Genomic DNA, 27,381 nt, shown 5'->3' with positions numbered 1-27,381 from the left:
AACTGAATTCATTTTACAAAAGTGATTTTTTTAAAAAAGTTATTAAAAGACTATTCTGGGCAGTATAAAATACACAAAAATATGTTTAAATATGTTTTAAATGACCATTTAAGATCTTTGTATAATTTAGTTCCACTTTCCTCAAAGACTCTAGGGGTTTGATTGAAAGAGCAGTTTTGATTCAGTAAAGTTAATATTTACAAGACTAGGTGGCTCTTATATGCCTGAAGCTTTCCTACTTATACACCATTGTATTAAAAAGAAAAAAAAAAGGAAAAACAGAAACAAAACACACATAGTGTGTATTTTTCAACATGCAAATACAAACTCTATGTTGTTGGACTCACTTGTCTTCAAAAGTCACTTTTTCAATCAAATGACAATAAAGATGGGGGGGCGGATAAAAACACATAGGCCTTTTTCTTCCTTTGCCTTAGTTCCCGTTTCTCCTTTTAGGTACCACCAGCAGCAAGATGAAATGAAGCACCTGTAGCCTTCTTCTGACAGAGGTCATAATATTAGATGACCCAAGACAGAGTAAGCATTGGCAGGACTGCTGATCTAGACTGGGCATCTTTGTTATCTCCACCACTTACTTTGACCATATGTAATCAGCAAGAACGGAATATCCTCAGACATAACAGAATCTTTATTTAACCTGCCTGTTATATTTCCTACTATATTTTTAATCTGCTGGCAGGAGATATTCTATACCTTATTTGCTTCCTATCTATAGCAAGTCCTGGATAAACGGTTCTGATTTGATCTGTTTCAGATGTTGATCGTTTATAGAACGTGTTGGCATTTTTTCCTTCCTTAAACTTGGAACTGGAATTGGTTAGAAATGAAGTTGCATGAAATTCGATTATCTCATGGTTCTTAGAACTTTGAGCTGCTGTAAAGAGTTCTCTCTTAGGTGAATCTGATGAACAGGCTGAAGAGGGTAAGAATTGTACGTGTTGTAACTTTGGTAATATAAATTGCTCTGGCACTTTACAGACAGTGCAATTTCTTTTTGAACTTATAAACTACAAATAATATCTATGAAAACAAGGGACTTTTCCAATTTGTTTAAGACAATATCATTTCAAAAGGAAGAATAGAATGCTGGTTTTCAACATTTCAGATGCCCCAATTTCAATTCAGTTTTTCATGATCTCTTTTAAAATAAGAATTAACACAAATTATTTTGAGTAGTTTAAATTTGATTGTCTAGCAGAGATTTAGCTTCTCAAAAAGATGATGAAGATGTTATATCCACTTACTAGTACAGAAAATAAGATTCAGAGTGTTTAGGTAACTTACTTAAGGCCACACATTTAGAGACAAACCCAGTTTCTCTGAATCTGAAGCCTATGATCTCTTTACTAATTTATATTGTGTTTTTTAGATTAAGGAGTATAGGTGTGCTTCATTTTATTGTGCTTAGCAGATATCACATTTTTTACAGAATGAAGTTTCATGGCAGCCTTGCTTCAAGTAAGACAAAAGTCCAATAACATTTGTTCACTTCATGGCTCAGTCACATATTGGCAATTCTCACAATATTTCAAACTTTTGCATTATTGTGTTTGTTATGATGATCTGTAATCAGTGATCTTGATGTCATTATTGTAACTGTTTTTGAGTGCCATGAACTATGCCCATATAAGACAGCCTACTTAATCATGGGTTGTGTGTGTCCTGAATGCTCTACCAACTAGTCTTTTCCCAACTTTCTCCCTCTCCTCAGGCCTCCCTATGCCCTGAGACATGTCAATATTGAAATTAGGCCAATGAGTAACTCTATAATGGCCTCAGAGTGTTCAAGTGAATGGAAGAGTCACATCTCTCTCACTTTAAATCAGAAGCTAGTCATGATTAAGTTTACTGAGGCAGGCAAGTCATCAACTGAGACAGGCTGAGTACTATGCCTCTTGTGCCAAAGTTAGCCAAGTGAAGTCAAAGTTGTTAAAGGAAATCAAAAGTGCTAATCCAATGAACACATGAATGATAGAAAGGCAAAACAGTCTTATTGCTGATAATAGGGAAAGTTTTAGTGGCCTGGATAGAAATCAGTTCAGACACAACACTCCCGTAAACCAAAGCCTAATCCAGAGCAAAGCCCTAACTCTCTTCAATTCAGTGAAAGCTTTGAGAGGTGAGGACGTGGCAGAAGAAAAGTATGAAGCCAGAAAAGGTTGACTCATGGGGTTTAAGGAAAGACGCTTTCTCTGAAACATAAACACACGAGGTGAACAAGCAAGTGCTGATGTTAGAAGCTGCAGTAAGTGGTCCAGATGACTTAGCTAAGAACATCAATGTAGACAAAACAGTCTTCTGTTGGAAGAAGATGCCATCCAGGACATCTGCAGCTAGAGAAGAGAAGTTGATAACTGACTTCAAAAACCTTAAAGCACAGACTAACTCTCTTGTTAGGGGATAATGCAGCTGGTAATTTTAAGTTGACGCCAAAGTTCATTTACCATTCTGAAAATCTTAGGATCCTTAAGAATTATGCCACAGATAGGATGACAAATCATGGGTGATAGCACATCTCTTGACAATATGGTTTACTGAATATTTTAAGTCTAGTGTTGAGACCTCCTGCTCAGAAAAAAATATACCTTTCAAAATATTATTGTTCATTGACAATGTACTTGGTTACTCCAGAGCACTGATGAAGATACACTATGAGATTTGTATTTTTATGCCTGCTAACACAGCATCCATTCTGCAGCCCATGAACCAGGCAGTCTTATTATTTAAGAAATACATTTTGTAATGCTATAGCTGCCATAGGTCCTGATTCCTCTGATGGATCTGGGCAAAGTAAACCTTCTGGAAACTATTCAATATTCTTCATATCATGAAGAACATTCCTGATTCAGGGAAAGAGGTCAGAACATTAACATTAATAGGAGTTTGAAGAAGCTGATTCCAATCCTCATGAATGACTTTGAAGGGTTCCAAGATTTCAGCAGAGGAGTGAGTGCAGATATGGTGGAATTAACCAGAGAACTAGAATTAGACGTGGGATCTGAAGATGCAACTGAATTGTTACAATTTCATGACAAACTTTAAGGGATGAAAAACTGCCTCTTACGGATGAGGAAAGAAAGTGGTTTCATGAGATGGCATCTATTTCTGGTAAGTTTCTGTGAAGATTGTTTAAATGACAGAAAAGGATTCAGGATATTACATAAGTGTAGTTGATAAACCAGTGTCAGAGTTTGGAAGGACTGAATCCAATTTGAAAGAAGGTCTATTGTGAGTAAAATGCTTTAACAGCACTGCATGCTACAGAGAAGTCGCTTATGAAAGGAAAAGTCAATTGATATAGTAAACTTCATTATTTTCTTACTTTAATAAATTGCTGCAGCAACCCCAACCTTTAGCAACCACCACCCTGATTAGTCAGCAGCTATCAACACGGAGGCAAAACCCTCCACCAGCAAAAAAATATTATGACTCACTTTTTTGTGAGTCATATCAAGGTTCAGATGATGATCATCATGTTTTAGCAATGTAGTATTTTTGAATTAAGATATATACATTGTTTTTTAGACATAATGCTGTTACATTATTAACAGACTACAGTGGAGTATAAACATAAATGTATATGTCCTGGGACACCAAAAATATCATGACTCTCTTTGGTGCTTTATTCTCTTTATGGAGGTGTCCTGGATCCAAACCAGCCATACCTCCAATGTATGACTGTACCATTTTCTTGGTTAAGGAGATTGTCCATGTCAGCTTTCATCAAAGTTTTGGTCCTAAATCTCAAGCTATAGAAGCTAGAGTGCAGAGCCTATGACAAGGTACAAGTCATCTGGACTGCCTTATTTACTATTTTATCTAATGATAATTAGAAGGATTGGTCAAACGCCCACTACTCTCAAGTGCTTTTTTTCCTCTTGGGAATTAAACTGATTTAAAGGAGTCAGGGACTGCCCCCTCCCCCCACCCCGCCCCCTGTAGCTCAGCTTTAAAGAATCCACCTGCAATGCAGAAGACGCAGGAGACATGTGTTTGATCCTGGGGTCTGAAAGATCCCCTGGAAGAGGGCATGGCAACCCACTCTAGCATCCTTGCCTGGAGAATCCCATGGACAGAGGAGCCCGGGTCGCAAAGAGTCTGACACGCTGAAGCAACTTAGCATATACCAAAAGGAGCTAATGATGAGCCTTTCAACTGCTGGAAAGAAGCCAGAAGCAGGGGTGTGCTTCTAACTATGACACCACCTCTGTCTCTTTCCTGCTAGGGGGTTATTCTGGTTTGTGATGAGCAGACTCACATGTACTCAGTAGGGAGTCTAAAACCAGAAAGTGTTTCAAAAGCCTCTCCTTTAGGAGTGACTGAGAATTCACCTACTGGGAGTATCTTTTTTTTACCTTATGACATAGGTCAGGACCTTTATCTTCTGAATAAAGGCTTAGCTATTTTCTTTACAATATCTTTCAAGTCTATTCCCCATTTGATGTGTTTGGCCCTCTGTGTCACCTGTAATTCTCAGGATAGCAGCAGAAAAGCTTCTCACCAGTTACTCTAACACAATGAGCATTTAGATGGCACTGTCAGCTCTGGAAGGAGTGTGAATTGGATCAACTGGCAAGGTTTTGCCTTGACTTGAAATTCTAACGCTTTCTACATGCCATCAAATCCTTATGGGTGACAGCTTTTCAGTATATTGAGATTCAACTCAGGAAGTGAGTAGCTCCTTCAAGTTTAGAGGGCTTAGTTACACAGGACTTTTAAATAGACCTTTTGAGGAAGAAGTGATTTTCAGAATGGGAAGAAAAGTCTCTCTACTTTCCTAGCACCCTCAAAGAAGGGAACACCATACCTGACCTCCTAGAGCTTTTCCACTCCTGGGCACAGTATCTGTGGGTTGTGTTTGTTGTTCTGCTATCATCCAGTCACGTCTGACTTTTTTTGTGACTCCATGGACTGTAGCCTGCCAGGCTCTTCTGTCCGGATTTCCTTGAAAGGATACTCAAGTGGATTTCCATTTCCTTCTCCAGGGGATCTTCCTGGCCCAGGGATCAAACCTGTGTCTCCTGCATTGCAGGCAGATTCTTTACCACTGAGTCACCAGGGAAGCCCATATCTGACATATGGTGAGTGCTTATGAGTGCATATCAAAGTTTTTTTTTTCTTTTCTTCTTGTTATGTTTTGATATTTGGTGCTTTTGGGGGGTCCTTACCACAGGGCATGTGGAACTTCCCTGACCAGGAACTGCATCCATGCCCTCCACTGTGGAAGCTCAGTCTTAAACACTGGACCACTAGGGAAGTTCTCAAATGTTTTTGAGTAAAAGAATATATAGGTTCTCAAATTTCAGGAGCATCACACATCTAGAGTCAGACACAACTTAATGACTGAACAACACCAGCGACAAAAGGGCTACAAAGTACCTACTTCTTGCATTTCCCTTATTTATTACTTAATTGCCAAGTGTTTTGACAAGTCTTTCATAGAATCATTTTAAACCTATCTAATGTTCCTGGTTTAATACACCTTTTCTAATTTACAATTCTAGTGGCATGACCTGAGCTTTCTCCAGAGGGCTTCCTGACTTCTCAGATGTGCGTCAATAAGATAAGCTGGTAGGCATGCATCAGTTCTCACCCTGTGCTAGGTATGGCACCTGATACTTTGTATAAATCAAGTAATTTAATCCCTATGCCAGTCACAAGTATCTACTGAGCATCTATCACAGCACAGATAAATTCCAAAGACTGCATATATAAAGGCAAACAGCAGAGACCTCAAGGCATTTACCTCTAACTCATTGGAGACGGGTAGTAAACATGGGAACAAATAAATTATCCAAATAGCATTGGGAGGTAGGTGATAATCTGCACACTACAGATAAGAGAACTGAGGCGTTGTGAGGTTACATCCTATCCAAGGGTATCAAAGTCATAAATATGGGATTCAGGCCAAGTCTTCTGAACCTTGAAGGCCACACTCATTCTGCTGCATCAACCATCTCTAGAGCAGATGGCACATAACTCTCCCTCAGTCATACTGCGCTTGTCTATGGAGAGCCTCATGATAGCCCTGAGAGAGGAAGATTCCCTACTATTGCCAAAGAGGTCCTTGAACATCTTTCTCCTTGGAGCAAGGCTGATCTAGGCTGTTCTGCAATGCTGAATTGGGAGCCTTTTCAGCCCTACTTTCCCAAGATGGCCAGCAGGTAATGTCATCCATTGATGGGAGCCAATTAATGCATCAACATTTTATCATCTTAAATTCGAGGGCATTCTTTTTTTTTTTTTTAATTTTTCCACACAGAGAGATAAAAACTTAGATGTTGGATCGACTTGTGTGTTAAGTAAGACACATAGGTCAGGAAATGTCCAACTTCAGTAAGTCAGACGTCCTAGGAATAGGTGAGAGAGTCTCCACATAAATTTACAGAGAGCAATTAGGTAAGGGATTGACATTAATACTAGTGATTCAGCACAGGAAATATATCCTGGGACAATAAATGCAGGTATTTATTTTAAAGTTTTGTCACAAGATATCACATTTAAGATGAGGGAGGGGGTGGCAGTGAGGATCCTTAATGTAATTAAGAAGGAGGAAGAACTAACTTCTAATAAGGACAAGCAGTTAATGCAATTGGTGGGACATCTTCTCCAAGTGACACTTTAGAGAACATTCTTAACATGAATCCTGACTTGTCAAAGTAGAAAGTAAAACCAAAACCAAACAAAAAACCCCAAACCAAAGAAACTAAACACAAACATCAGCTTGACCAAAAATTCTTTGCATTCTGTGAAATAGACACCGGATGGCAGCACATAATAACAGCAACTTCGTAACTGCTCCTCTGAAGAACATTTGGTGGAAAATGGCCCTTAAAATACTTGTTATCATTGTTAGGATCTGTTAGCTTGGGCTCATGTTGAACCGATTCATCTACCCTAACACTTAAGTTTTATATATTACACTCACCTCTCCAGTGCCTCCTTTGGTAATGACATGATGGCAAACCAGAAAATCAAAGGAAAATAGATGTGAGGTTATTTTGTGAATTTCAGACTCTCTTTGCTGTTGCTTGCCTCTGTTATCTGACTTGGTTACACTGGATTTGAGTTGATTCTGCACCCCTCCGTGGGGGGTGAAACTGATTTACTCCAGTGTCCTTGACTGATTTACTGAACAATCACTTGGACACTGCTAAATATTCTGACTAGTTCTCAAACTGGTATGCAAGGAACACATTTCTTGTCTCATATCCTAAGCTTTTTGTAGTTTGCCTCTACTTTAAAAATAAAAAAATCAAAGAGACACTGGTGTATAAATATATACGTCGCTGTCACTACTGCAAGAAATGTAAAAGCTTTCTATTTTCACAGGGTTACTAGAAGTTGGAAATTATAATAGCAAATGTGTTGGAAATCATGAAACTAAAGGAACCTTTTACAAAATAACTTCTCTATTCCATACTCTCCAAACTTTCCCCCTAGTCCTTACTACTGAACATAAAAAGATAGAAACACAAATGCAACCTGGAAGAATTCATTAGGATCTTGAGCAGAAAATGCTAAAATAATAATAATATTTACATTAGGGGGGTACTTTAGTACCATGTTCCACAGAAAGTCTATTCTTAGAAACAATTGTTTAAAAAGAAGAAAAAAAAAAAACAAAAAAAAACAAAGGTTTAATAGCTCTGGGGCTCTGGGATAAAAATGAACACTGGTAGACATAACAATAATCTACTTTTATTTTTTTTCCAAATACATCTCTGTGCATCCTTTCATCCTCAGGTACTTCTTTCCACTCCCTCTGAAGAGCAGAGTAGAGTGGAAAGCCACATGTGATAAAATGTACATGCCCCAGATGAGATGACGAAGGGGCAGGCTTAAAATGAAAGGTGTAGTAGGAGAGATAAGGGTACAGAAAGCATACGTGCTGTCAGGGGCTTTTTATAAATTAAAGAATTGAAAGCAGCTCTTCGCTAAGGTCTCTGAGAACTTCAGAGAGACATGAGCTACTTCTCTTTTGGGAACAGATGTAACAAAATGCAGGAATTTCTAAACTTTATCAGAAAAACACACTTTCCATGTTCACAAAGAAAATTCTACAGTTGAATACTGAATGTCTTTGGCTTTCAATCTTGTCTGGGGAAACTTCTAGAACTTCATTTCAAAATAAAGCTAAATTCATGGCCCTTTATAGATGTAAGATATGGTCAAGGCGTTCTACTTTCCACCAACTCTTGCTGTATTCAGAGATAGGTCAAACTTTTCTTAAAAAGAAAGGAAAAAATACATGAAAAAGGGAAGGACGTTAAAGAAAATGAACAGGAAGAGGGGAAGGAAGAAAATAAGAACACAAAACATGATGTGGATGATCTGTCATGGATTTATGAGTAGAAAATTTATTGTTCTTGTTGTTTAATCACTAAGTCGTGTCTGACTCCTCTGCAACCCCATGGACTGTTGCCCACCAGGCTCCTCCGTCCATGGGATTCTCCAGACGAGAATACTGTAATGGGTTGCCATTTCCTTCTCCACGGGATCTTCCTGACCCCGGGATGGAACTTACGTCTCCTGCATTGACAGGTGGGTTCTTTACCACTAAGCCACTAGGAAAGCCTGTAAAATTTATAGAGATTAATACAATAGTATTTGTTAAGTGACAGTTGAAACCCTTGGTAAAGCTGACGGTATGAAATAAAAGGATAGTTTTTGCTTCCTGACCTCAAACATCTTCTAGCAAGAGGGAAAAATGTAACCTACTTCATAGAGAGGACACAGCTAAATTCTGATACCTACTATACATAGAGTAAGATTGGAAGAAGGAGAGGTTGGTACAAGTGACCAAGTTTCTCCATTTGTAAAATTGATAGCAGTAACATAGCCTGTTTTAGAGTATCATTTCAGTGTTACTGGTAAAGCAATCATCCAAGTACTTCACAGAATAAGCATCTGTTATTATTGTTATAACACATTAAAATTTATAAAAAGATATCAAGTTCCTTGATAAGTGGGGACAAGGCCATGGCAAGAAATTTTACATAAGAAATACAAATTATAGCAACTATGGTATGCTACTGAATAGTTACTAAATTATCAATGGGATAAAAACTACACAACTTTTCAGCTATGATTAAATTGGTCATTCTGTTGTTAGTTACAAAAATATACAGACTCCTTGGGCAAGCGGTAGGGCTATACATAACAGTCATTAAAACAAATACGGTCTTGTGATTTAATCAAGACATCTAGGCTTAGAATTTCTGTTAAGAAAATGTAAAAGCAAGCAATAGTAGGTTTACTGCGATTATAACTTTTTTAGGATAAACTTGAATCAACTTAAAAATGTAATAAAAGAGGAATGTAGAAATGGCTTGGTGCTTTATAATACCATCAACATTGCAGGATATCATGTGTTATTAAACATGTTGACTATATCTACAATTTTCAATCTATAAAGTCTTTATAAATTTAACATAAAAGTTGACCAAGGTATATACTACCTGGTGCATATTAGAAATTGTCACAAGAAAAGAAAAGTGAGATACTTAACTGACACACCAACCAGAGAAATAAAAATATTAATAAAAGCAACACTATGTTCTATAGATATCAACTTGCAAAACTGAAATGTTTTAAAGCTATACACTGATGAGAGTGTGGTGAGTGGTGATCTCTGCATTGTGAAGAGAATATGAACTGATGCATTCATTCTGGAGAAAGTCTGGCAGCAGCACTCAATGGATTTATAACTGTATGTGCCTTTACCATCAAGCAGTCCTTTTGTGTTGTTGAGTCACTAACTCACGTCTAACTCTTTTGTGACCCAATGGACTATAGCCCACCAGGCTCCTCTGTCCGTGGGATTTTTCAGGCAAGAATACTGGAGTAGATTGCCATTTCCTTCTCCAAGGGTTCTTTTTAACCCAGGGGTTGATCTCATATCTGCTGCATTGGCAGGCAGATTCCTTACCACTGAGCCTCAGAGAGAATTCCTAAAATATTTGTTTGTTTTGTTTTTTTGCTGTTTATTTATTTATTTATTCATTTATTTTTATTAGTTGAAGGCTAATTACTTTACAATATTGTAGTGGTTTTTGCCATACATTGACATGAATCAGCCATGGATTTACATGTGTTCCCCATCCCGATCCCCCCTCCTGCTTCCCTCCCCATCCTATCCTCTGGGTCTTCCCAGTGCACCAGCCCCGAGCACTTGTCTCATGCATCCAACCTGGACTGGTCATCTGTTTCACCCTTGATAGTATACTTGTTTCAATGATATTCTCTCAGAACATCCCACCCTCGACTTCTCCCACAGTGTCCCAAAGTCTACCAGAAAATTATTACAGCTAATCAATGAATATAGTAATGTCACAGGATATAAAATTAACACACAGAAATCCCTTGCATTCCTATATACTAACAATGAGAAAACAGAAAGAGAAATTAAGGAAACAATACCATTCACCATTGCAACAAAAAGAATAAAATACTTGGGAGTATATCTACCTAATATATTTGTAAGGAGACATACATGTGTCATTTATTGCAATGCTGTTTGGGATGGAAGGAGTAGGGACAATTTAAGTATCCACTCCTGGAAGACTGTCAGTAAAATTTGATGTGTGCACACAATGGCAAAATGGGTAGAAGCTGGAGGAAATTAGCTTGCTTTAAGTATACAGCTATAGATAGCTAACCCTAATATTGACTAATGTTGAATGAAAGAAGTACAAAACAGAATGAAGCTTATAGCCCAAAGCGCTCATTCTCTCAGTCGTGTCTGATTCTTTGTGACCTCATGGACTGTAGCACGCGAGGCTCCCCTGTCCATGGGGTTTTTTCAGGCAAGAATATAGTAAGTGGGTTGTCATTTCCTCCTCCAGCAGATCTTCCTGACCCAGGGATTGAACCCATGTCTCCCGTGTCTCCTGCATCTCCTGCATTACAGGCAGATTCTTTACTGCTGCGCCACCAGGGAAGCACCTATAACCCGCAAGACTTCTGCAATTTAGAGCATGTTCACTTACATGCTGTCTTCTAGTATGCCACACATATAGCCAAATAAATCTATGGAGACTGGATTTGAGGAGCACACGGTCTACAGAGGACTGAAGTGAGGAATGGAGACCGAGAAGAAAGTAAACACAGCTAGGAGTCTTGCCCAGAAAGATGATAATACAAGGCCACACACTGAAGAGGATAATGAACTCAATTTGTGCACCTGAGCTTAAAAACAAAAAGAAAGAAAAACTAAAATTTATATAATTTTAAATGAAGAAAAGCTGAAAGAATGCATAATTCCATGTAAGATGATTGAAATAACAATGAAACATAGTACAAACTAATGTTCATATGAATGTAAACTAGAACACATAAAAGGTATGTAAACTGGTTAAACAAACAAACAGACAAATACAAAATGGTATACACACAGATTGAAGCTCCCTAAAAATGTGTTGCTCATGCGAGCTGGTGAGGGAAAAGGCCTGGTTCTGCTCCTTTAATTTTTCTTGACACCACCTTCTGGGAAAACATTTTGCAAGAATGGATTATGGAGGGCTTATGGGCAAGGATACTGTACAAAATTTGCTTGGAATCCCTATTAGGATCTCCTCGTCTTCCTTGCATGAGGCTGGGGTCCAAGACCTACCAAAGCTATCACCTCCTCCTTCCTACCAAGCCTCAGGGAAAGGATGGAGTGGTAACTTTGACAAGCCCTTTTCTATCCTTCTTTGGCTGTGATGTCCACATCACTGGTAAGGTAAGAAAGGGCTTTGGTTTATCCTGGGGAGGCTTATCGCTGCACCCTCCACACTCCTTCCACGGGCTAATATACCTGGGAGTGAAGTCCAGGGGAAAGTTGGCACTAGGTTGGGTTAGTCAAAGAATCCCTACTGCCCTTTCAGAACTCAACACATTAAGTTAGGTTCTCCACTGGAGCCTGAACTAGATGAGTCTGAAAACAGTATTGCATTTGATCTTGTCTCCTGTGTATCTCCCTCCTTGACCTTTCAAGGGAGGCTGGCTGCAGAGATACTGCAGAAAAGTAGTCTAGGAAAAGGCTGAAGGCCCTGTTTACCCCAGAATAAAGCACAATATTTTAAATGCTCTTCTTTAAAAGAGTTTTTAAAAACACAATATGAGTGGAAAATAGAATTTGTTCTTTAAAACTGAAAGAGTTATTTTAAGTAGTGGAATTATGGATGATAGCTTTCTCCAATTTTACTTATTTTGAATAAATATATACTTACTCCATTATAGCAGGCAAACAATAACATACTTCATTTTCTAGTGTTGGCCAGAGTTCCATCCCAGTAATAAACTATATTATACAATTAATAAGTGTCCTATTGTGTAGCTAATTAGTACATTTATCCTTTATCATTTTAATGTTAATTATATAGTCATGAATAAATGCTTTGTCTCCCCCTGTGAGTACTTTCTACACACCTTTGCAGTTTGCATTTAACCTAGCACAAAACTAAGTATATAATAAGGCTTACATGAGAAGTAGGGGACATTCTAAAATAGAGATGTTTACTTCTAAATAGCCCATACATTAAAAAAAAAAATATGTAGCATCTTTGACTACTCTCTTATCAACCTCATTTTTTAATTATTAAAGTTTTTCTTCCTGTCGCCTAAGGAAATTCTTCCTGCATTGTCTAATTTCTCTCAACCTACTCTGTGTCACTCTCATCTCCAAGTGCAGCAACTTCCAACTTTTTATCTAACAGATGATATTATTTTTCTCTCATTTCTTTCTCAAATGATTTTTATTGAGCAACAAATGTATATCAAACCCTCCATCCTTCAAAAATTATGCTCTCAATGTATTATAGGAGATTTTTTATACTGCAAAATGGGTCCCCTCATCCTTTAATCTGTTAATCACAGAAATCAAGACCCACTTTCTTATTTCTTTGCATATTTTTTTAATTTCAAGTATTAGGGGGTCATGAAGCACTTCATTCATATTCTGTGCAATAAAATAAAATGTAGTGCTTTGTTGGAAAACTACAGTTACTTTAAAAATAATGTTGACCTTAGTGATAACAGAGAGGAATATTCTAGTCCTGCACCATAGGGCCTACCTTTATAAACAACAACAGTGACACAATTTGAGGAGATAGAGAACTAGCATAGTAATATAAAGGTGAATTTTTAAAAAAAGTTTATTACCTTAGCTTCTTTCCTCCATCTGCAATTTTAGCTTTTTGAAGATAACCTTCTTTTTCAACCATCTGCAAGGAGAATGCATATATTAAAACTGTGACAAACTCATACACATTATTAGTTTGAATGAACCTATGCTTTCCAACAGTCACTGCAGTGATGGAAGTTTCCAGTCATAGAACTTCATCAATAATGCATATATAGCTTATGGGAAGTGCCTGCAAGATTATAGTCATTATAAGATGTTAAGTATCCAAAAGAAAGATTACAAAGAGTAATGTGAATGATTTGTTGAATAGTGATACACCTTTACTCACACTTCCTTCTGGGCACTGAAGTCACTTGCTTACAAAATTGATTAAAAATGGTAAAACAAAGATAAATTTAATGCCTTCCTTAATTTTACTTATCATCCTTGGAAAAGTTTCTCCTTTTCACCCCTCATTTCTACTTTCCCTTCTATGTACCTGCTGAGGCCAGTGAGAGTAAAAAATTCAATAGAACCAGGTAGCTGGTTAAACTGGAAGAGCATTTTAAACCCTGACATTCCATGCATTTTGTTCAGCTAGCTACCAAGAAACACTGTAGCAGCATTATCTCATTATCTTCCTCCATGGGGTGGGCTTGCTTCCTTTCCTATTTGTATTTATTGGCTTTCACTGTTAATATAACTGCATATTGCTTAAGAGAGATTCAACTATTCCTTATCACTCCACAGAGATTTTTGTGGAGTCCTAGGGTAAATATATACAGAATGTAAGTTGTGATGCAGTGACATCCTAGTCACAGATGGTGACTGCAGCCATGAAATTAAAAGACGCTTACTCCTTGGAAGAAAAGTTATGACCAACCTAGACAGCATATTAAAAAGCAGAGATGTTACTTTACCAACGAAGGTCCATCTATTCAAAGCTATGGTTTTTCCAGTAGTCATGTATGAATGTGAGAGTTGGACTATAAAGAAAGCTGAGTGCCGAAGAATTGATGCTTTTGAACTATGGTGTTGGAGAAGACTCTTGAGAGTCCCTTGAACAGCAAGGAGATCCAACCAATCCATTCTAAAGGAAATCAGTCCTGAATATTCATTGGAAGGACTGATGTTGAAGCTGAAACTCCAATCCTTTGGCCACCTGATGCGAAGAACTGACTCATTTGAAAAGACCCTGATGCTGGGAAAGATTGAAGGTGGGAGGAGAAGGGGACAACAGAAGATGAGATGGCTGGATGGCATCACCTACTCAATGGATGAGTTTGAATAAACTCAGGCAGTTGGTGATGGACAGGGAGGCCTGGCATGCCTCAGCTCATGGGGTCACAAAGAGTTGGACACAACTGAGCGACTGAACTGAATTGACTCTCATCAAAGTCTGCAATAGATGTTTTAATTTCTTAGTGCCCTGTTTCTACCTTCCTCTGACAGTCCTGCACTCTTCTCATCCCTAGTTCTTACTCTTGTTGCAACTTTTCAATCTTGGTGAGTTGCCAACAACCTTGACCTGTGTCCCATACTATATGCTGAAAGCTTTTAGGAGTCACCTGCCTACTAACAAAGGACCATACCCCTCAGGGCCACCCTACATGCTTTTTTCCTCCTGACTGTGATACTTCACTCCCACCTTATTGTCATCACATAAATTTCCAAATATATTGAATCCACTTTAAAATGTGTTATGTATCTCTGTTGTTATCCAGTTCTTCCATGTTTCCTCTGCCATCTTTTTTAAACGCCCTTTTCTGAATCTTCGTGTTTCATGCTGCTGTTATCACTATCACAGGGCTTGTTGGGTTGTACCAGGGCCTATGCTGTGACTTTTCCTTTCACATCGGGGTTCCAAGCAGATGGAGTACTTGCTGCCACCAATAATTACAGTAATAAATATCGTTTGAACAAATGAGTGGATAAATGATGAATGAATGGCTGCTTAAATGTTTATCTAAATTTTTATAGGAAACTGGGTAAGCAAACAAACAAGCAAGCAATAACTACAAAAGACAACTATGTGTGCATTATGATAGATTAAAAAAAGAGATATTTGGGAGTGAGCTGTCCCTGGGTCAGGAAGATCTCCTGAAGAAAGAAATGGCTACCCATCCCAGTATTCTTGCCTGGAGAATTCCATGGACAGAGGAGCCTGGCAGGCTACAGGGGACCCATGGGGTCACAAAGAGTCAGACACAACTGAACAACTAATACTTTTCCTAAACCACTAAGATTTCATAAGTTAAAAAACTGGCTATTTATAAGACTCACTCTGTTATGAGATAGTTCTTTTCTGTTTTATTATTATATTCACAATACATAGCATGATACTTAGCTTTCAAAATATATTGGATGAATACATATTTTAATAAATAATGAAAACAATGAAGATTGATAATAATCATAGCATACTATTTTTCACATAGATACATTTCCAGAGAATTTCTTTTATTTCAGCATATTTTCCACAAGCCTAGAAGAATCTAAGGAAGCTCTCTTAGATAACTTACAGAATCATGATATTCAGTGGTGCCTCTTTTGTACTTAGATATGTCTATTCATTTGCTTTAATCATCTTTTGTCCTAATGTATACGGTCTCTTCTTTTAGTGCCAGAAAATCTTATTTGTCTATCCCCTAAATCCATATAATACATTTAGTAACTAACTTTGGGCATCACTAGTTTCTACAAACATTTGGAAGAGAGATGTTTTTAAGAGCAATTAGCATCACAGAAGATGTCCCTTTCTTTATGAATGTATATTTAAAAATTTTGCTGTGTAACAAATAATAGATGGTTGATAACCAGATGGCATCACTGACTCACTGGACATAAATTTGAGCAAGCTCCGGGAGTTGGTGGTGGACAGGGAAGCCTGGTGTGCTGTAGTCCATGGGGTCACGAAGAGTCAGACACAACAGAGAGACTGAAGTGAACTGAACGAATGATAGATAAAATTTACCATTTTATTTAAGATTTATTCTGATGAAAATAAGTTACCAAAAGACTGGATCTATCTACCAAAAACCTACAAAATCTCTCAACCCATAATAAAATTTTATGCATACATTATTAGCTAAGAATACTGCCTCCCCTCAGAAAAAAAATCACTAAAAGGCTACCAGGTGGATATTTAGTTCCAATAGATGTATTATTGATGACCACTTGTCTCAAAAGAGAAGGGAAATGTGAAAGTAGAAACCTAATACTCTCTTGCAGGGAGAAATCAACATAAGCTGGCTTGAGTTATATACCTTAAAATTCTCTCTCCTTGAATAAGTAATGTTCCTCTATGCACTGGGCCTTTTCAGGATACCTGAGATTGAGGCCAGGGGCTGGATTTCTCATGCTAGGCTTCTATAAATGGACATCATTGGCATCAAACAGGCTGAGTCAGTTTTCATGGCTTTTGATCACTGCAATAGAGTTGCTAGGCATGTCCACACAGAGGTCCCAGAGAAAACAGGTAAGGAATCTTCTTTTATATTATCTTCTAAAGTTCAAGTTGCCTTCCTGGTCATCTGGAGACACTAGTAATCCTTCTAGTGTGTACTTTTACCTATTATATTTATTTCTATAGTGCATATTTTTACATATCTGTGTATCTGCATATTCATTTTACATGTACATATACATGTACAACCATCATGAACTATTCCCATGTCTGTTCATTTCTCTCCATTGTTTTTTTCATACTTGATATACAACCTTCTTTCAATACATTTTTAAACAACATCCCCTTCCCCTAAATACCAGTTGCTCTTCTCACAAGGGCACTGCAAAGGCTAATGTTTCTGCTGCATAGTAACTTCAGTCATGTCTGACTCTGTGTGACCCTATGGACTGCAGACTGCCAGGCTCCTCTGTCCTTGGGATTCTCTAGGCAAGAGTACTAGAGAGGGTTGCCATGACCTCCTCCAGGAGATCTAGCCGACCCAGGGATCAAACCCTTGTCTCCTGCATTGCAGGTGGATTCTTACCGCTAAGCCACTGGGGAAGCCCCACAAAGACTAATAGGACAACCTTAATCTTACTGAGGTTTATATCATTGTGAGGTCACATTTCAAGATATTCCTACTCCTCTTTTGGAGGGACTGGATACCATACTTGCCTCCAGTTACCTCAGAGATGAGAACAGCTTTTGTCCTGGAATAGAAAACTTCAGTCAGGTTTCCTATATTGAACGCACTGCATTATTCAAGTCCCATGCTGAAAAGTGAAGTTTCCATGATGTACACTTAATTACTTTATTACTCCCTGTCATCATATTTTGAAATACTTTTTCATGTTCCAGGCACTAGGAATCACTTATTCCAGGAGGCTCTTAGGAGCCAAAAGAAATATTAGGGCAAACAGAAGATTGCTCTGTATTTTGCATGTGGGTTTATATATGGTACCATATTAATTATTTTAATTACTTGTTCCTCTTTTATGTTAATCCCATGGTTTGAATGGACAGTAATCTATAATTTACAGTGGAATATGTTGGTCATCTAGGACCCAGATGGCCTTGCCTCTGGTAATTTACAAAATTATGTTAGGTTTAGGCGTGTGTTTCCCTGGTGGGTCAGATGGTAAAGAATCTGCTTGTAATGTGGGGGAACTGGGTTCAGTCCCTGGGTTGGGAAGATATCCTGGAGCAAAGAATGGCTATACATTCCAATAATCTTGCCTGAGAATTCTATGGACAGAGGAGACTGGTGAGGTACAGTCTACGGGGTCACAAAGAGTCAGACACGACTGATCAATTGAAACTTGCATTTTCTTTCACTTTGGGATACCACATGCCAAGTTCCAGGCCAGCTTGAAGTTCTTTAAAGTTGTAGCATTTCCTAAACCACATACTTAAAAACAGCAACCAGTCTTTAGATGCTGAATCTGGCTTCTTGAGCTATTTGTTCAATGTTCCTCAGAAGCCCTATTTAATGTTAAGTGGCAGGAAAGATCAGCAATTTGTCCAGATTGGATGCCAGCCAGTCTGCTAGCAGTGAGGGAGTACTCAGCAGACACAACTGCGCTGAGATACATATGAAAAGGATGAATGGTGGTGGGATATCCATCCAGATAGCACCTGTTTATCAGCCTAAGTTGGAAGCCAGACACAAGGCAAGACAGCAGAAGACAACCTGTGATTAATGCTAACGATCAGGCAGAAAGACCGGACTGTAACTGTAACTACAGACTCTGCAATTTTTTTATGTGAAGTCTTCAGGTAGTTCTCAGATAGAATAAGTAGAATTGAAAACAACAGAGTTTCATCCACACCAGTACATTATAAGAATTCTGCCGAAATACATGTTTATAAATGAGAACAAATTGAATCTAAAACTTTCAGTGCATTTTCACAAGAAAAGACTGATGTTTAGTACCAGAAACAGAGCCTTCGCTCTGCTGATATACGTGAGTGGTTGCTCTTTTCTCCTTTGTTCTGATTCCTGTGCTCACTGGCAATCTTCTGACTCCTAATTCAGCTTCCTCGGTCCTCTCACATAGAATGTGATGGACCATAGTCAACATCAGTATATGCACCATTACAAATTAATAAATCAGATTTCAAGTTTATACAGCAGACTCTTAGAAATTTCATTATGTGAGGTCATCCCGTTGTTTAGTTGCCAGGTTGTGTCTGACTCTTTTGTGACCCTATGAACTGTAGCCCACCAGGCTCCTCAGTCTATGGGATTTCCCAGGCAAGTACACCAGAGTGGGTTACCATTTCCTTCTCCAGGGGAACTTCTGGACTCACGGATGGAACCCACATCTCCTTCCTTAGCAGGGGGATTCTTGACCACTGAGCTACCAAGGAATCCCTAGGGATCATCATCTCTGTAAAGACTGACAATATTGATACATATAATCTATCACGATCCACCAAACTGAGACAAGCCCCAGGCCTGAACTGGAGAGAACCCTCCAAAGTAGCGGCACCTGTGAAAGTTTGTGACTGATTAACCTCCCTCCTGGGAGAACTTTGTATCGAATCTCCATAACTACACACATGAACTACTATAATTTTCAAACAGATTTTGCATTTAACACTTTTCCAATTTAGTAATGAGACACATTATACTTTTTCTGAACTTTCGATTGATCACAGTACTTTGCTGATAATCTTGTTTTTGATCGTTTCTATTATAAAGCACAGAAGGAGGATATCTGGTTACATCATATTACCCCCTAATGATGTTTCTCTTCCTTTTTAAATCTCTTAACTTTTCCACTACTCACAGAAATAGAAATTTTGTGTATTCTTTCCATTGGCTTTCTTTTTAAAATTATTTTTATGTTTCTGTCTTTAAAATTAAAAATGTATATATTTAATGTGTACAACGTGATATTTTGATTTACATATACATAATGAAATGTTTGGGCTTCCCTGGTGGCTCAGCAGTAAAGAATCTCCCTGCAATGCAGAAGGTGTGTGTTCGATCCCTGAGTCAGGAAGATCCCCTGGAGAAGGAAAGAGCAACCCACTCCAAAATTCTTGCCTGGGAAATTCCATGGATAGAGGAACCTGGCGGGCTACAGTCCATGGGGTTGCAAAGAGTTGGACATGACTTAGTGACTAAACAACAACAAACAACAACAGTGAAATAATTACTATAGTCAAGCTACTTAACATATCCATTTCCTCACACAACTACCTTTTAAAAATTTTACTGTGTGAGAGCATGTGAGGTCAACTCTTACAGCAAATTTTCAGTGTACAACACAGCCTTATTAACTGGTATAATCACCCTACTGTACAGTCAATCTCTAGAACTTAGTCATCTACCGAACTCCGCTGGTTTTCCCTCTCTTGCTCTACTTTCCTCTTTGGGACTCATTGCTTACATTTTTTTCTTCTCAGTTTCCAATTATTTCTGTATTGACTCTAGCTTTCTTGCTACATCAGATCTGCTGACCGTGTGTGTGGTCTTGTAGTGGAACAGAAACAAAAACAAGGGAAAAAAAAAATCACCTTCAAAATGTAGCTTATCTATATATCATATAAAGTACTAATTTAAAATATAAATGCTTAATTTTAGGGCCATGTTACATATAGCTGGAAATGAACTATGAGGCTCTTGGAGACACGAAACATAAAATCTCTGTGTAACAAAGATACATAATTAAGTGTGTGCATACTTTTAAAAAGTGGTAAACCAAAATTCTCAAGTTGAAAACAATAATTAGATGAAAAGGAGAATAGAAGAAAAATGATGCTGTGTCATACATGAGCAGTGCCTACAAAGGAGTAATTAGGCATTCTTAAAGATCTGGAAAAGCTGGTCTTGACTTCAGGTCTTAAAGTTAGGCATGGTTTGCTGAATGCAAATTATTTATACCCTGCAGTGTGTGTTGTACATTGCTTTCATGGGTTTTCTCCTTCTTTTACTCTCAGGATAAGAGAACATTGTGCTCTGGGGTTCTGCTGAATGTCTTGAACCGGTTTTCAAATGTTGGGTTTGGCAAAGTACATATTATGTTTTGCCAAATGCATTTCCCCATCATTTTAAACCCTTGTGTATTTCAAGGGAAATTTTACCCACATGTCTCTGATTTATTTACCCTTAACTCATCAAAATATCATCTTGAATAAGCTAGCATTTGATGTTTTAAGAACCCCCATAGCCTTTCATCTTGTAACCAGTGTGTTTCATTTGGTCACCACCAAAAAAATCCAGGTTCTATTTGGGAAACAGGCTGATGAGGGCACTTCTTTCTGTCTCAAGAAATTCAGGCTTTTGGAGGTTTTCCTGTACAAATGCATCTCCTTTCTCTTCCTTTTTTCTCTCTTCTTCCCTGACTTCTATTTCTTCGTGCCACTGATGCAAATATGGTGCTCTTTCTTTAACTGCTATTGGGATTTAGTGAGAATGGTCTTCCTGGTTACTGTCTGGGAAATTTATTAGCATAATTTAATTGTTTTGTTATAACCAGTTTTGGTCAAGGCAATAGGGAAGACAAGATTGCTCAATGTTAATAACCTTTTTCATTGTTGTTGTGTGTATGTTCTCTACTGTAGAGTTAAGTGAATTTCAAATGTAGGCCTGGATGGGAAAAGTTATTGTAACCTGCTTTTGTATTTTAATGGCTTCTAAACTCCTTACCATCATCTGAGAACTGTCTCCCTCTACCCGCATTTCCAGATTTATATCCCTAGTCATTCTACCATTTCCCTGGTGGCTTAGATGGTAAAGCATCTGCCTACAATGCAGGAGGCCTGGGTTCAATCCCTGGGTCGGGAAGATCTCCTGGAGAAGGAAATGGCAACCCACTCCAGTATTCCTGCCTGGAAAATCCCATGGATGGAGAAGCCTGGTAGGTTGCTGGGGTCACAAAGGGTCAGGCATGACTGAGCGACTTCACTTTCTTTCTTTCTTTTCTAGTCAGTACAGCATTCATGCAGTTTTTCCAATATAACAACTTTGTTCTGACTTCCAGACCTCTGTACTTGCTAGTCCTTCTGCTTGCAGCATCCTTCCAGTTATTTGCTTAACAAACTCTATTCACCCTGTAAATCTCAATTTAAATGGCTCTTTCAAATTGTGCTTTTATAAATCTTAATCCAAAGTAGGCTCTCCCTCTCTCATAGAAACTTGTTTGTCTGCTGTCATAGCATGTCATATAATTTGCATTTATAGAATTATGACTTTCTTTATTTGTTTAATATTTCTCTTCACCCCTCGACTGACAGCCCCTCTAGAAAAGGACATGACTATTTAGCATATCATATCACACCCAAACCTAGCACAGGGATGGCCTCGACAAATATTGGAGTTAACACACTCCTACACAACATTGTAAAATCTACATACTGATAACATTTTTTTAATGAAAATAAATTTAAAAATTAAAAAAACACTCCTGTTTGAGTAAAGGAAGCGCACATAAAGCAATGAAAACTTGTAGATGGTTTGTATAAGAGTTCTTAAATCATATAACATTATTAATATACTACCATCTTGAAGATTTGGGAGAGTGCTTTTTCCAAAAACCTAATTTTTAGCTTAACAAAGTAGAATTTTGAAAGACTAAAGAGCTTTTGGCATTTTTTTTTTTTTTTTTGCAATTTAAGGAAAGCACAGCCTAATCAATAGAACGATTCCCCCAAAAGAGGCTGTCCTTTGTTTTAACATAAGAAATGCTGTATGCTCACAATGTCTTTCATCCTTAAAGCCCTCACAAGTATTAATTAATCCACAAAATGATATCTGGCTCCAAAAGGTAGAATCTGTGACTTAAGGTTTATCTGCAAAAGCCTGCTTTGCCCTCAAGCCATGGCAACTTCCTGGGCTCTGGCCTGCAAATCCTTCCAACTCAGGAGGCAGCAGATGATTCTCTAAAACCTGCCACAGGCTTTTGACTCCTGCAGGGTTATCCCCAGACATGCCTTATACTCTTTTGATAAACATAAAGATGATAAAGATTTAACATGCTATAAACAGGGTTAGTTTTTTTGAATATTTCATTAAAGGAAAAAGGGGAAATGCCCTGAAAATAATTAGGTCTCACAAAGAGTTATAATGTGAAATATACAAGATGTAAATGTACATATTAGTACATTTGACGTTTCATGTTTTAAATCTTCACTGTGTTACAGAGCTGGTTAAGAAACAACACTGCTTCTCAGAAAATAATTTAGTCTCTTGCATTGATAGCACATGGATTTGCATACCAAGTGGCATAAGTGACGTCAGCTGTCAGTGAACTGGGTAGTTTGCACCCTGAGATTTCAGGCTCCAGCTAGGAATATATTTTTGCCAGTATTCAAAAGAAATGCATTATGTGGCTGTTTAAACATGTTGATTGCAACTTCTTTCTTAAAGGGGAAGTTAAGTGGTAAAGTATGGTTACCGAAGGGTGACAGCATCTAGGGATCACCCACCATAGCAGACTTCACTCTCAGTGAATTATTTTCCTCCAAAGGGAGTGGGTGGAATGGGATACTTTTTGTCAGTTATGCTTAAAGTCAAAGGCTCTCATGATTGCTGGATAATGTTCAAAGTTCTAAATATGAGAGATAAAGGAAATGAGATTTTTAGCACAAAATGTGGGATATAAATAAGCTCAAAGATCCAGATGGTAAAAATAATGAGTAATAACATATACTTAAAGGGTTTTACTATTTTCTAAAGTGTTTTGGTACATACCATTTATATATGGTAGCTCATCCTGGTAGGTACTGGCAAGAAAAACTACTGCAAGAACTTATGGATGACTACAGAAGCAACACTGGGGCAGGGATGGGGGAAAGAAAAAGAGATGTAGAGACAAAGAAAGGAACATGTCAGATTGTGGGAAAAAAATCTGAATCTAGGTTAAAAATAAGTATACAGTTTTATTAGGCAAATATAAAAGCAGCTTTATAGGTTCTGGAAAAATAATTCAAGTTTTGATGTAAACAGTAGTGGATAATTAAAAATTAATCCAAATTTGTTGTTAGAAGGAACTGGTGATTATTTTCTCATTGTCTATCATAATGGGGTAGTTCATAAGTCAGACTTGTAGGGAAAAGATAAGCATTTCTATCTTTAAAATAGCATTAAATAAGCAATTTAATTCAAGTAGAGACTGATGAAAAAAAGTTGACTCTAACCTCAGTTCACAAGGGAGAATGAGAGCTCTCATAGAAAGGATCCAGGGAAACCCAATGCAGACATAGAAAGTAAACTAGTTGATAGTTCCAATAGAGTTTTTAGAGCTTGTGTGTGTGTGTGTGTGTGTGTGTGCGCGTGTGTGTAAACAGAGAGATTGAATAGAAATGCAGGGAAGGAGATTTAGAGAGACTGCAAGCTAAAGAGATCAACAAATTACTGTTTTTATCCTTTTATCTAGCAGTAGTTCCCAATGCCACTTTCCCAAGTTGATCTGATCTAGAATAGTGTATTAAACATACAGATGTATTTTTTCTTAGTTACACTATCCATAATTTAAGATTTTTTAAAAACAAGTTTTATTTACTGAGAATTGAGAGTCAAGGCATATAAATTACCGGCCAACAAACCAATAAATAGCCATGAAGTTAGGAAGGTACATTAAGAAAACTGTTTCTGGAATATTTCAATTCTTTCAATATCAGCCTATGCTTTATATATAGGCATAGCAAAAGTGTACCATTAGTTATTGGTTAAATTTAAGCAATAATCATAATTTTAATTTTAAAAATTCATAATTAATACACATTTCATGTAAAACTTTGAAAGTTTATGTCATTTTTCAAATATAATCTCATATATATTTGCACATATAAAATTACATATCATTTCATACATATTTATATTACATACACACACTCATATAGCTTCATTTTCAGTTTAACTTTTGCCATGCTTCATCAAACACTTCAGAGAGACATTTGCATGTGCTATACTTAAAATAAAGCATTTTATTTATATGTACTTTATTTGTTCTGTAAGGCAAATGTATACAAAAGAAACATCATTACTTTTCTATTCACTGTACAGCTATACTTTGCCAGGCCTTCCATGAAGTTTTAATAATAAAACAGTAAGTGAAGCATAGCTCTCCCCTCAAATACCTTACAATGCACTAAGAGAGATATAAAAGGAAACAGGCAATTTCAATGTGATCAGAGATAGAGTCAATTTAGAGATAGAGGCAAGGAAAGCTGCTACAGAAAGGCAGAATAAAGAAGGACTGCCTGATTCAAAGTTGAGGAATTAAAGAAATACTTTCCAGGTTTGAAAATGTTCTCTAAGTTGAAACCTAAGTGATCAGTTTTGAAAACAAGATATTGTTATATCGAATTAAAATTTTTAAATGTCTTTCACTATGATTAGCAGTCATATATGTATTAATCTCTGAAATCAATGATATTATTTTAATAAATCTTTAATATCTTATTAATAAACCAATTGACATGTGTGTCTTTTACAAACAAACACTAGTGCCAGAAACAATGTAAGGGGAAATATGATATAATAAAGAAAATACAAGTCATGACCCCTAACTTAAAAGCATTTATAGTCTAGCCATGGAACAAGTCCATTACCCATGAAATAAGAGTGGACAACACAAAAGAGTGTTGAGATGAAGGAACTATAATTGTTACAGAAAATCCAAGCTCCTTCAGGGTAAGAGCCATGTCTTAATCATGTTACTATTGCTGGCTTGAGGGTATGTATTTGGCAGTAGATAATAAATAAGGTAAATCACGGCTGTGTGAAAGTCTATAGACTTGATGCTATAGAAAATAGGAAGCTGCTGAAAGTTGTGACTAGGAGAATGAAATAATGAAGCTTCTATTTAAAGAAGGCTGGTGTGGAATTACTACAGAATCAGTGGGAGAGGTGTGGTGGAATTCAGTGGGGTGAGGCAGGAGCATTGAAATGCCTGGGGAACATGTGCCTATACACATGGAAAAAAGATGAGAGCATCACACCCACTGTGGAGAAACCACTTCAGAAAATGTTGACTTATATGACGGGTCATAGAGTAAATAAAGGATCCAAAGAAAACGTGTTCTCAGCCTAGATAAATGTTTACTATTAATAGGGATGAGGTAGATTAGGAATTTGGGATTAACATGTACACACCGTGTGTGTGCTAAATCACTTCAGTCATATTCGATTCTTTACAACCCTATGGACTGTATAGCCTGCCAGGCTCCTCTGTCCATAGGATTCTCTAGGCAAGAATACTGAGTAGGTTGCCATGCACTTCTCCAGGGGATCTTCCTGACCCAGGGATGGAACCCACATCTCTTATGTCTCCTGCATTGGCAGGAGGGTTCTTTACCACTAGCACCACCAGGGAAGCCCCATGTACACACTGCTATATATAAAATAGATAACTAACAAGGACCTACTATATATATAGTACAGGGAATGCTGATTAATATTCTGCAATAACCTAAACAGAAAAATAATTTGGAAAAGAATATATAGATATACCTGAATCATTTTGCTACACACTTGAAGCTAACACAAAATTGTTAATCAACTACACTCCAATATAAACTAAAAAAAAAAATTAAAATTAAATGTGAACAAAATTTTTAAAAGTGACTTCTCCATTAAAAAGAGGTAACTTGTTCTTTTAAATAAGTATAAAAAATAATGGTGGGGTCAATGGAAATAGGAGTCAATTTGAGAAGAAGGTGATGATGGGTTCAACTTGGAATTTTTAACATCTAGAGTGACCCTAAGATATACTAGAACAAATGACTAAGTAACACTTCAAGATATATGATGAGATAATGAAGAGAAAATACACAAGTATAAATCTGTGTATTATAAGCCTGGAAGTAAAAAAAAAGTCATTAACTATCTCATTTATCTCATAACTATCTCATTTGTGCATTCAGTTAACACACATTTACTGAAATTTTATTACATTCTTACAGCTATTATAATCATGGGAATCAAGATCTAAACATAGGCGACAACAGGCCTGCTCCCACAGAACACTCTAAGGAGATGACAGACAAAAAGAACACGCAGAGTATACCACATGGTTAGAAGTTGTACGGAGAAAATTAAATTAGGGTAAGAGAAAAAGAGTGAGGATAGAAATGGTGGTTTTCTTAATTTGTTCATTTGTATTCAGGGGAGACTAGAGAAGAGCTATTTTAAAAGGTGATATCTGAATAGAGATGCAATGAAAAGGAAGGAACAAGGCTTACAAATTTCTGGGTGCCAAATGAAGTATTCTGTACCAGACAGAACAAAGAGCAGGTGAAACGGCCCTAAGGAAAAAGTAAAAAGGTCATCTTGGCTGGAGTAGAGTAAGTCAGAAGACAGGAAAGCGTGAAGCACAGACGTGGCTGGGTCCTGTAGAATCTGGTAAGTAACTTCATGTCTCAGGTTTTACCCTGGAGACACTGGAAATCAGAGAGGTATTTGAGCCAAAGCGTGACATGAACTAACTTACATTTTAACAATCTGACGCTGGCTGTTACATCAAAAATTAAAAAAAAAAAAAAAAATAGAAAGCAAGAGTGAAAGTAGATACATCCATTAGGAAGGTATAAACTTCACTGTCTGAGCCACCAGGGACATCTTCCCTGGTAGCTCAGGCAGTAAAGAATCTGCCAGCAATGCTGGAGGCTGGGGTTCGATCCCTCGGTTGGGAAGATCCCTTGGAGAAGGAAATGGTAACCCACTCCAGTATTCTTGCCTGGAGAATTTCATGGATAGAGGAGCCTGGTGGGCTACAGTCCATGGGGTCTCAAAGAGTCGGACATAACCAAGCAACTAAAGCATCAAATCAGTTCAGTTCAGTTTAGTTGCTCA

General features: G+C 37.5%; 1 protein-coding gene across 1 annotated transcript in view; it reads right to left on the bottom strand.

The window, feature by feature from the left end:
• Nucleotides 1–27,381, bottom strand: part of ARHGAP15 (Rho GTPase activating protein 15) — a 677,158-nt gene that overhangs the window by 558,131 nt on the left and 91,646 nt on the right. Inside the window, exon 4 of the mRNA XM_065927842.1 lies at nt 13,168–13,229. Within this exon, the coding sequence (XP_065783914.1) occupies nt 13,168–13,229 (62 nt within the window). The remainder of the gene's footprint in view (nt 1–13,167; nt 13,230–27,381) is intronic.

This window comes from Muntiacus reevesi, chromosome 3 (assembly GCF_963930625.1).
Source record: "Muntiacus reevesi chromosome 3, mMunRee1.1, whole genome shotgun sequence".
Taxonomy (NCBI): domain Eukaryota; kingdom Metazoa; phylum Chordata; class Mammalia; order Artiodactyla; family Cervidae; genus Muntiacus; species Muntiacus reevesi.
The sequence above is the reverse complement of the archived record's forward strand: the minus strand, read 5'-3'. Positions and strand labels throughout refer to the sequence as shown.